The sequence below is a fragment of the Oryza brachyantha genome, chromosome 12 (genome assembly GCF_000231095.2).
Source record: "Oryza brachyantha chromosome 12, ObraRS2, whole genome shotgun sequence".
NCBI lineage: Eukaryota > Viridiplantae > Streptophyta > Magnoliopsida > Poales > Poaceae > Oryza > Oryza brachyantha.
In genome coordinates, this window is record NC_023174.2 from 13975362 (window position 1) to 13987510 (window position 12149).

The following is a 12149-nucleotide window of genomic DNA, read 5'->3' on the forward strand; positions in this document are numbered from 1 at the left end:
ATAATTATTACTCTTTGATACACTAGTGATCAAAACTGGCAACATACAAAATCCAAGCAGACGTCGTACAGAATGATCGTACTAACATTCCTAAACACAATTAAGTGAGACCTTATATCTACTCTTTTCCTTTGAATTGGAATATGTGTAAAAAGGTCCAGATAAACTACCTCAGCTATCTTTTATTTGTCATCCAGCATGTCGACACTATTCCAAACCACATACTTTATTATTGCTTTTTAAAATTATATAAATATAAATCAACAAAAATATGCACCCCATCTTTTCAATTCTTCTTATGCTTATAGCCAAAATTTGAATTTTCAACCTTAAATGATTTTAGGATATTTTTTTCATCATACTTCATTAACTTCTAAATCGCTAAGAACAAATATATAAAAGTTTTGTTCATAAATTATTGTTTGTTTACAAATATGTTGCTTGTCTTTTTCCCCGAAAAAGCCAAACAAACATCCCCATAAATATTCAGAGCTGAAAAATCCATCTATATTTTTTAATTAAATGTTAATATATTTTCTGAATGACAGTCGATCAGGCTCTCTATGGTGGAACATGTTACAATTTTAATATGTGTGCTCACATTTCCTATTATTCATTCTTTTTTTTTTTGCGGAGTCCTATTATTCATTCTATCAGCGCCATGCAAAGTAACCATTACTAGCAAGACACTATAATGATTTTATCAATTTTAAGGTATATCAGCCTTAATTTTGAAAGGCACTTGCAGAACATGCGTGTGTGGGTTGATTCGAGAACAAGATATCTTAATACATTTTCGCTTCGACGTACTCCATTAGTATCTTATTGGACGAACATTAATAATTTTAAGCTTGAAAAATATATTAATATAACTTTTGATCTACTTTTCTTCGTAGAATATTTAGGGAGGGAGAGAGCGTGCCAACAGCTTACAAAACGTGGTAACATAAAATGAGTTACACCCCCATGCCTTCGCTTCTCCTTATATTTATAAGATAAAATTTAAATTTATAACGTTCCAGCAAAAATTTAAATTTATGACATTAAATTTGTGGATGATTTTAGGTTTCTTTTACTAAAACTTGTTTTTCAGATCTAGCTTTTAAATAGTTAAAAAATACATATATGAAAGTTTCATTTTTGAATTATCTTTATTTATAAATATACAGTTTATATAAAATAAAAAAATCATCTCCCCTGACTTCTCAACCCTCGGGCCTCGATGAAGACCCTGTTTAGTTCCCAAAATCATCTCATCGAATCTTTGGACATCTAAAAGGAGCATTAAATATAGATAAAAATTAAAACTAATTACATAGTTATAGGGGAAATCGTGAGACGAGTCTTTTAAGCCTAAGTAGTGTATGATTAACCATAAGTGCTATAGTAATAAATATATATTAATAATGGATTAATTAGATTTAAAAGATCCATCTCGCAATTTTCAAACGAAAAATAAAATTTAATTCATAATTAGACTATGACCTCACTCAAAAAAAAAATTTGGGAAGCGAAGGGGCCAAAGTAAAAGATTGGGAAGAAGCAGACGACCTCGCACGCAGCCAGGCGGCGACGAGATCCCAATCCAACGCCCACGCACCGGAGACAACCCGCCTCTGCTATAAATACGGCCCACCAGCATACGTCAGCGCGCACGCGGCCCAAGGCGATACACACTTCGGTCGGAAAGAGGAGGAAGAGGAGCAGAGGTTCTAGAAGCTTCTTCGTCGGAGGCGGAGGCGGCTGCCATGGCGCGGAAGAAGATCCGGGAGTACGACTCCAAGCGCCTCCTCAGGGAGCACCTCAAGCGCCTCGCCGGAATCGACCTCCAGATCCTCTCCGCCCAGGTATACTCTCTCTCTCTCCCCCCGCGCTGGATCGTGTTCGGTGATTGGGGTTTGGGTGGCGCGAATTCTCTCGTTTACCGCGGTGGATCTCGCCGACCCGGGCCTTAGATTCGGCGTCGGTGTTTGGACTAGGGAGTTGCTCCAGTTCACCCGAGTTCTGCTCGAGCAGAGCTCGATTTTGCGTTGGGAAGGACCAGTGGTTGTGGATGCCCCGCCCCGCCCGGGGATGTGGAAGTTGCTGCAAGCGTTGAAATGAGCCGTATGCTCGTATGCGGCAACGGAATCTGCTGGGATAATCCAGGCAATCGCGTTTCGATTGGATTACGGAAATGGGAGATTGCTCACGCTTACCTGCGGGCTGGATGGGTCGCGTGATGCACAAAGTATCTGTATCTTAGATCTGCTGCGATGTGATGTAGGCGTAAACTCTGTTTAGTGTTGCTTCGTTGTGCTCGTCAAGGTTGTTTTTTGGTTTTGGTGTGCGGTTTGCCTTAATGGAATCGCGGTGCTGGTAGGTGAAACTGGTGTGGTTGGTAGCTTCACTTCGGAGAACTCTGTTTCTTGATATTTGATTACCTTTTTATTTTTTTTGCTTTTTTAACCATGGCAAACTTAATGAGCAGTGCTACCATGGTTCAAGGCTCCATTTGGATCCGAGCAATCGGATCTCTAATTTGTGCTGGGATAGTTGTGCTCTAATGATGTGGGCTCACGTTGAAGTTCAGTACCATATATGAAAAGATCAAGTGTTGTCACATTTATAATCACCAGAGAAGAACAAGCAATCTATATGTGCTGATTTGCTTTGAACTCAAAAGTGCACTCGTTTGTGTTGCGTTAGCTAGGATTATGGGTGATAATGAGCAAAGTTGGTTTAGATAAATTCTTGGCTGCATTGTCTTTTGTTCTGCAGTAGTTTATGTTTGATATCATTCCAATCAATGACTAATTTGATTCGTACTTTTTCTTAGGTCACAGAATCAACAGATTTCACAGAGCTCGTCAACCAGGAGCCATGGCTTTCGTCTATGAAGTTGGTTGTGAAACCTGACATGCTGTTTGGTAAACGTGGGAAGAGTGGCCTTGTGGCACTCAACCTAGATCTTGCTCAGGTTCGCCAATTTGTCAAGGAGCGGCTGGGAGTTGAGGTAGTTAACACACAAACATTTTCTTGCCTCTAAAAGCTTGTTGATTAGAACTATTTCTGAGCTGTCTGGCATGCTGCTGTCTGTAGGTCGAGATGGGCGGCTGCAAGGCTCCTATCACAACATTCATCGTTGAGCCATTTGTTCCCCATGATCAAGAATATTATCTTTCAATTGTATCTGAGAGGCTTGGCTCCACAATTAGCTTCTCAGAGTGTGGAGGTATTGAGATTGAGGAGAACTGGGATAAGGTCAAGACAGTTTTTCTTCCCACAGAGAAGGCAATGACACCTGATGCTTGTGCTCCATTGATTGCCACCCTACCATTGGAGGTAAGCTTACATTGTTATCTTCCCTATCTCGTGCTCTTTATTTTGATACTTTTGATTAAACCCATTTTTGACTCAGTTCCTCTTATGTTAGAATTTAATACTGATGATACTTCGTTTAGTTCTGCATTAGCCATCATGTGCTTAGGTCGCTCATGTATTCTGTCTGAATTTCAGGTTCGCACAAAAATAGGTGATTTCATTAGAGGCGTGTACTCTGTTTTCCAAGGTAACATGCAGTTTAAAAATGAAGATAATCTGATATTATTGCTTTACCTTGAAATCCTGTACTCAATTCATTATGTTGGTCTTTTGGCAGACCTGGATTTCTCATTCCTTGAGATGAATCCGTTCACCATGGTGAATGGGGAACCATATCCTCTGGACATGAGAGGAGAATTGGATGACACGGCTGCTTTTAAGAACTTTAAGAAGTATGATTCGGGCTTTTGTCTAGCTTTCAGAGTCCAGTTCCATCCTTTCACCATGCTAGTCGTGCTAACCAGAGGTTCCATTTACAGGTGGGGAAACATTGAGTTCCCTCTGCCTTTCGGAAGAGTCCTCAGCCCCTCTGAGAGCTTTATCCATGAATTGGATGAGAAGGTATCCTCATATTACTTTTCTTTTTTCTCTCCTCTGAAATCTGCTGCCTGTTAGTGACTAGCACTTACATTTGTAAGCAAATTGTATCTCATTGCCTCTGAATGCAATATTGAGTCTTGAATTGAGGATGGCCTGATTTTTCAGACAAGCTCATCGCTGAAGTTCACAGTTCTGAATGCAAAAGGGCGCATTTGGACAATGGTTGCAGGTGGTGGTGCTAGTGTCATATATGCTGATACTGTAAGTCTAACTCTATCCATATCTTATTTAGGTTAAGTTTTGAAGTTTATCAGCACTCTTCAGAATCTGAATTCTATTACCAGGTTGGAGATTTGGGATATGCGTCAGAGCTTGGAAATTATGCAGAATACAGTGGTGCTCCCAACGAGGAGGAGGTTCTGCAGTATGCTAGAGTGGTTTTGGATGTAAGGGCTCCAAAGGAACCTATCACCTGACAAATCTATCCATTATATTTCCTCTCTGACAAAATAATATCTGAATCTTTGTAGTGTGCCACTGCTAATCCTGATGGCCGTAAGAGAGCCCTTCTCATTGGAGGTGGTATAGCTAACTTCACCGATGTTGCTGCTACATTTAGTGGCATCATTCGAGCTTTAAGAGAGAAGGCAAGTTTCAGTTGGATCATTGTTATGTCCCCAACTACACACCACCTGTCTCTATTAAAATCCTCATCCGTCTTATTGTTGTCTCGCTTCCAAATCTGGTGCCAGGAATCCAAATTAAAGGCTGCAAGGATGAACATTTATGTTCGGAGAGGTGGTCCAAATTACCAAACCGGCCTTGCCAAAATGCGTACACTAGGTGCAGAGCTTGGTGTCCCAATTGAGGTATGCACCTACTATGTTCTTCCAGAAAACGTAGCTTTCCAACCATTTCCTATACTAATCAGAATTCGTCAGTGATGAACTTTATTAGACAGTAGACATAGGGCACCATTGGACCATCCTCATGATCATAACAGGCGAGCTGAATTCACTGAATTGCAGGTGTATGGACCAGAAGCAACAATGACTGGAATCTGCAAGCAAGCCATCGATTGCATCATGGCCGAAGCATAATTCAGACTATGATCTGCGCTGTTGCCAGCTTTGCGTCCGTTTTGTTTCAGACATTGTCAAAGTGAGGTGTTGCATTTTTCTTTCAGAGTGTGTGTGTATGTGGATGTCGTTGGTGTAGAACAAAACGAAGAAAGATCGTATTGTTTAGAATAAACTGCCACTACAAGTCTGTAACGTAATTACTCAATAATGTTAAATCTTGGTTTATATTTCTGGATCCTCTGTGCTTCGGTACAGTTTAGTTGGCCTGATCCACCAAACTCAGAAGAGAACCATTGATGAATTTTATCTTATCTTCTGGTCCTAACCTCCTAGATCAATCGTACTCTCCTTGATATAACGTTTTCTATATTTTTTTCCCACGGAGATCTAAGGAAGGTGAGGGGGCATGCCTGATGGTTTGACATGGGGAAATTAGCTGAAGGAATTAAATCAGAGATAGATATGGGCTGGTTTATGTTCACCCATCAGAATCCGTGAAATTTTAAGGTTTCAATGTTGGACGAAAGTATATTTCGAGTGAAATTTCGACTGGTCTACGGGATTTAAATTTGAAACAGGCAAACCTGATCAAAATTTGGAAAAAAAAAGGTGTCATATCACTTTGGTCAGGATCTAGCACTCAATTGGAAAAGTGAACCCACTTGGAATCTGTTGAGATGGTAAGGAATTTGTTACACAAGTTAAGGAATTTGTTACACAAGTTAGTACTCCCTCTATTTCATGATATAAAATATTTGCCTTTTTTTTTACAATGTTTGATCATGTCTTATTCAAAAAATTATGAAAATATCATTTATTTTGCTTGTGACTTACTTTATTATCAAAATAACTTTAAGCATGATTTATCATTTTTTATATTTATATTTTTTAATAAGACGAATGGTCAAACATCATAACCAAAAAAATCAAACATTTTATATTACGAAACGGATGTAGTATATTTTTTGATAATTTTTTAATGAACTTCTATATTTATGATGTATACAACATATATTATACTACCTTTTCAAAATATAAGCACTTCTAGGTTATTTTAGGACTAAGGTTAAAAAATACTATTGTGTTACCCTCCAATAATGATAAGTGGATGGAAGTGGAAGATAAAATGGAACGTACAATTTTGTATGATAAGTAATTAATGGGACGAGTAGAAATTAATTGAACACCAGAAACTATAAAAAAATGATTTCATCACTAGTTGCAACATCCAGGCATTATGTGAGTTATAGTAAAAAAAAATCCTACGGAGTAATAGTTAAAGTTTCATACATCATCACTATTAGCTTAGTAGTTTGCAAACGACTGATAAAAAAAATTGAAGTAGGAAGCTCAGGCGGTTAGGCTCTCGGATGCAATCTAATTTACCCACTCTGGTTTTTATTTTTACACTAAAAAACATATCCGTAGTGCGAGACACCTACAATGACTTCATTAACCACAAAATATATTTTGGAGATGTTAATCATTTAGGTATTTGTGCATGTATACATTTACAGAAGTGAGCGTGTGGAGTGTGGACATGTATATATAATTATAATGTGTACAAGTGTTTGCGTTTACAACATGTTTTGAAAAATAAGAGTGAGAAAATTTTGTTTTTAAGTTTCTTTAATCATTGCGAGCACGAAACGTTCAATACGGAGTATCATGGTCTCTCCCAGGCGTTCTGGACCGTTGGATGAGAAGCAAACGGTGGATACGTGACCCGTCCCGTTACTTGTTCACGGCAGGGGAAACAATCCACACACATCCCGTACGGACGGACCTCGATCGAGCACCGGGATCGGCGGCCGAAGCAGAAATCGGACGCGGCGGCGGCCGGAGAAAGCGAGGAGCGTTGGAGTGGGGGCGGCAGCATCTTGACGTCGCCAGTTTGCCGCGGATGGGGATCGGCCACGTGCTCGGCGTCCTCGGCGGCGCCCTCCTCGCGCACGCCGCCTACGCCACCATCCAGTGTAAGCTCTCCCTGCCTCCCTCCCTCCCTCGAGATTCCGGGCGCCCCCGGGGTTGCCCCCCCCCCCCCCCACGGCGGCGGCGGGGGCTGCCGCGGGGCTGAGCTTTGAGACGCTGCCGTTCCTGCTCATGTCGGTGGGGTTTAGATCTGGTCTTGGCTAGTAGGTAGTAGTTGGGGGTTGAATTGGACGGAGGACTGGCTTGTTGTTGTTGGCTAGATTCCACGATTTGATCTTGTGTTTGCCTTGTCGCTGTTGCAGATCGGGCGGTGCTGAAGATCACGGAGGAGGAGTTCTCGAGCCCGCCCATGGATGTAAGTGATCCCGCCCGTCCCTCCGAAAATACTGCTTTCCTTTAGTTGATCTCCGTTGCGTAAAGCTGTGGTCAAAGTATGTGTTTGGGTTGCTTGGTTTGCAGTGAGTTTGGGCTCTTGGTGATGGTACTGATGTAGGTGGTGGTCATGAATTGTGTGCAAATAACGCTGCCCGTGGAAATTCTCCTCTATGTGTTGTTGAGCTTTATTGCTTGTGATTTAGGCTGCTTTTGTTGGGGAAAGGAGTGGTTTGTTAGCACCGAATACTTTAAGCATGCTGTTCCCACAGAAATGGCATGTGGTAGTTATGTGGATTAAAATTGCGCTTCGATGTCTATGAGGTGCACCATGTGTTTACATAACTAATTACACGCGCTTTGGTTCCAAATTTGATGCTGATTGTTTTGGTCTACTCACTCCATTTCCACAGTGTAAGATTTCCTAGCCTTGCGCGTATTCATATGGATGCTAATGAATCTAGACACATATACAAGCTATATACGAAAATCAATGGATGAATCTATGCAGGGGCCGCAAGTCCTACAATATGGAATAAGGGGAGTCGTAACTGCTTGTTTTACTGGCAACTTGGGATCACTGACTTTGTCCTTTGGGTGTCTTTGCATTGCATAATTTATGCTTTTGATTGCACAGGTGATGATGCAATTGCTCCTGGGGCTGGCCTTATGCATGTGGGCAGGTCTTGTGGTTCCAGCGAAGTTCCTCTCGGTGCTCCCTCATTCTGAGGAGAATAGGTAAACCTATTTGTAGTCAAGTATTTTACATATCTTGAATTTGACATGCTAGCTTTGAAGATGACACAATCTTAGGAAACTCCGAATTAGTTTCCTTTCCTATTTTCTATTGGCATATCACGGGTGATGTGGTTCTAACTTTGTTTGAGCAGTTATTTTCTAAACTATCGTTGTAATTGACTGAGTTGTTATTCCAGTATAGTTATGTATCAGGGTATGGTTATGTGCATGGTAGACGTCCTCAACAAACATGAATTTGTTTGACAAGCAAGCAACAAATATACTGTGAGATGGAAAGTTAAAAAGTCAACTAGCCAAGTAGTACATAACACTGCTGTTGCATTGATTCTTTGAATTAAATATAATTAGATAACACAAGAGTACAACACTGCATAATGTAGAATATTTGAAACTTCAAGAATCAAGTCGAACATGTATTTTTGATTCTCAGAAATCAGAATTGAGATCACAGTATCACACCATATCTTTAGTCTTGACACTCAGTTGTGAAGCACATATGATTTGGCACTTTGACGTTACTTGCTAGGATCTGAGTTGGGAACAAGAAAATCTCAGCCGTTAATTGTGCAGGACTTCTGAAATGTAGTTGATATGTGCATTAGGATATAGCATAATATGATTGCGGTATTAGATATATGTTGCTGAAATTTGCTCTTTTGTCATTGTATAATGTTGGAACATTGGTAGCATTTTGTAATTAGTGAATAGAATAATAGATAGTTGCACTGCAAAATAAAAGGAGAGAATAACAAATGCTTTCTTGGGGTTTGGGGGAACTATATTTTTTTATAATATTCGTGGACATGTGAATACTATGTTTTGAACTGACTTTGATACGTCCTCACTTCTTTGATGGTCATAGCAATACCCTGCCATTCTCTACCTATACCATTTCTCTCTAATCTGTGTTAATGTCAACTGCACGATTGTTTCACTCCTGGCTAACCTGGACTTCGTCATTCTCTACCTATACCATTTCTCTCTAATCTGTGTTAATGCCAACTGCAGGATTGTTTCACTCCCGGCTAACCTGGACTTCATGACCTTCAACCATCGGGGGAGGGCGCTACCATCAGACCCGGACTTGAAGCTGAAGACATGATTAAACATTCACAGTTTCTGTTATTTACCACAATAGGATGATCCATCCAGTTTTTTCGTGTCACTCATTGTTGATGGGGAGAAGCATTTCCCAGAACCCAACATTTATACTCTGTAACTCTAGATTTTGTGTCACATGAATTCTATATCTGTATACCACTCTATCTCATGCCAGTCCATGTGAATCATCAGTTGTTCGTTCACTAGCTTATACTGAAATCCTGAGATGCATGCTTCTCCAAGTACACACATCACTATTGTATTATGGTTTCTGTTGGGAAGTTTGCAAAAACACATCCAGTTCAGCACTCGCCACTGCTGCCTGTAAAGGTGCCAAGGCCTTGTTGGGAGGAGCGGAAGATTTTGAGGAACATAACATCCTAGATGTATAGATATGAGTCCTAGAATTTGGGGTATGGGGGCAAAAACCGTTGGATTATTTGGAGGAGTTTACCTTTAGCTTAACAAGTCATAGTGTGGCCAAAATTTGAGTATTGAATTTTAACGTAGGAGTTGATCTTAGAGATTTTTTAATTGTGCCTTATCTTCTACTCTATCCAGTTTCATAATTCTTTTTTTATAAGTGTGCAGTTAAATATTTGTTTAACATTTAACATATTTAGTTTGAAAATAATAGGATAGCATGTATGTATGTGTGTGTGTGTATATATATATATGTGTGTGTGTATGTATGTATGTATATATGTATGTGTGTGTGTGCGCGTGTGTATATATATATATATATATAGTCATAGTCAAACATAGATTTAGAAGAGCATGTCGGTGTCCAAACGATAAGATATATCAAACTAGAGTACCATTGCCAACTTTCTTTTCGTACCTGATAAACCACGGTCCCAATCTGCCTTTCCGCACGCGCTCCCTCCCTCATCGCCCAAAATGTCATGCACCATTACCCTGCCAACGGTCGTTGCATCCTGCGACTCCTTAGATCTGTTAGTGGCAGCGTTTCGAGCACCACCGAATCAAGTGTCATCGGCCCGCTTGTAGTTGACTGGGCGAGTGTGCTACGGAGGGGAACGTGCACCACCAGTGGCGTTTCGCACCGACGACGGATTGAGTCGCCTCTCGTCGAGAAGAACGAGTTATTTCCCCTTTCCTGCATCCGCCCCAGCATCCTTCGACGTTTCTACCTTCACCCTTTCGAGCGTCACCATCCCGCTCCATAGCTTCATTAGTGGGCTCGACACACCGTGGGAGTAAGGCGGTGGTGAACAACTGGCGGGGATAAGCCAACAACTTCTCTCTCCTTTTCTTTGTGTGCGTGCGACGAACTGGCAAAGGAGAACAAAAGGTGAAACGTCATTGAGGGGATGTCTCCTTCCATCTGCGTTTAGGCCTAGTGTACACGGGTTATTTTTGTGGGCTGAGGCATGGGCTAGATCAACTTGCACTGTTGCTAAAAGTAGTTGCAACGCGTGGTCTCAGAGTTGCTTGGCCGATGGTTACAATGGCTTGTATTGTACAACTCGTGGCCTTCAAGTGGCTTGAGCTCACATGGTAGCTTGGGGTGTGCCCGGACTGTGCACGCCCTTAAACTCTAAGGGCATTCATAGTGCAAAAGTATTGGCGGAGAAGCTCTAGCATGTCACATAGATGAAACCGCCCATAAAAAAATCTACTTTCCCACGGTGCAGATAGTTCTAGATGTGGTCTAAACTTTGCATGTTAGCCCTTGCTTTATAGTAGTTTACAAAGGACTCCAAATTTTCACACTAAATATACAAAATCTAGAAAAATAATACAAAATCAATCCTAGACAGAGAAACTTTCCCTTTCCTCTTTCTTGCGGCGGCGGTAGGCAACGGAATCCGTGGGCGTGGCGACTAAGGCGACAATGATGGAGGCGACTGGCGGGGCTCGGGGCAGCCGCAGCGGCGGAGCTCGTGGGCAGCTCGAGTGTTGGCGGTCGGGCTCCACGAGCACTGGGCGGCGGAGCTCATGAGCTCCACAGGGATGGTAGCGACGGCTGGCGATCGGGGCGACGTGGCATCCAACGACACTCAGGGCAACGCGTATCGACGTCGCGACAACTCGGCGTGGCTCTGGCAGGACAGATGCTGGGTGATGTCGATAGGCGATGACGACGACTGTCGGGTGGCAGCTAGGGATGGCAACAGGGCGGGTTGGACAAGAACGGACCCAAAACAGTCACCCGACTTTTATACTCGAACCCGAATGGAGAAGCGGGTCGGAATCCATCCCCATACCCGACCGGGTGACCCGCTCACCCACAATGTGTAATGTCTCACTTCGGACAATGATGAATTCAACAAGAATAAAAATTAAATTGGATGAATGTGCACTATTGCAATTCAGTAGATTGCGACAACAATGATGAATTCAACAGATAAATGATTTGCCATGACAGAAATGTGGGCTTAGGATTGGGATTTTGCATCATCTATGGGCTATAATTTAATGGAGACATAGTCTAATATATCCCTCTTGGTCCCCGCGGGTCACCTACGGGTACAACTCCATCCCCGTCCCCTCACGCGCTCAAATGCAGGGCCCCGGACCCAGTTACCCACGGATCAAAACTGGGACCCGTCCCCGTACCCGTAGGGGTGGGTACCCGCCAGGAACCCGGTCCCGTATGTGAAATTGCCGTCCCTAGCGACAGCGGTGGAGGTCACCCCTGTGACAACGGCGGTGAGCTCCGTTGCCACCATCCTCCCCCTTCTCACTCCTGCTTCCTAGACCACTCACAATGTGATGACCTTCCAATACAGTATTTGCTTGTTCTTCTCCTTCCCCGGCCCTTGCTCTGACGAGGCTTGCGTGTCCTCTGCAAGATCCAAGCGGCTAGCTTGGGCCACGATCCAAACTGAGTTGGAGCAGAATCTCCTACGCGATAAGTTAAAACCAATCACCACGTAGGAGCGCTATGAATAGCCGCAGCCCTGGTCGCGCCTACCTCGTAGGCCGTTCCACTTCCAGCAAAACCCCCTCGAAAAGAACACAAAATCGACGAAA

The 12149-nt window shown here is 42.4% G+C and overlaps 2 protein-coding genes across 2 annotated transcripts; both read left to right on the top strand.

Annotated features, from left to right (window-relative positions):
- The first annotated feature begins 1642 nt into the window (after window positions 1–1642).
- LOC102700290 (ATP-citrate synthase alpha chain protein 3) lies at window positions 1643–5288 on the top strand. Its single transcript, XM_006664049.3, has 11 exons — window positions 1643–1847; window positions 2819–2995; window positions 3082–3324; window positions 3499–3550; window positions 3641–3755; window positions 3843–3924; window positions 4069–4164; window positions 4248–4349; window positions 4434–4550; window positions 4656–4772; window positions 4932–5288. The coding sequence occupies exons 1-11, from the start codon at window positions 1749–1751 to the stop codon at window positions 5001–5003; spliced, it is 1272 nt and encodes a 423-aa protein (XP_006664112.1). The 5' UTR covers window positions 1643–1748; the 3' UTR covers window positions 5004–5288.
- A 1450-nt stretch (window positions 5289–6738) lies between these two features.
- Window positions 6739–9398, top strand: LOC102700577 (membrane magnesium transporter). The gene is made up of 4 exons (XM_006664050.3): window positions 6739–6961; window positions 7220–7272; window positions 7927–8027; window positions 9057–9398. The coding sequence occupies exons 1-4, from the start codon at window positions 6889–6891 to the stop codon at window positions 9148–9150; spliced, it is 321 nt and encodes a 106-aa protein (XP_006664113.3). The 5' UTR covers window positions 6739–6888; the 3' UTR covers window positions 9151–9398.
- The last annotated feature ends 2751 nt before the right edge of the window (window positions 9399–12149 follow it).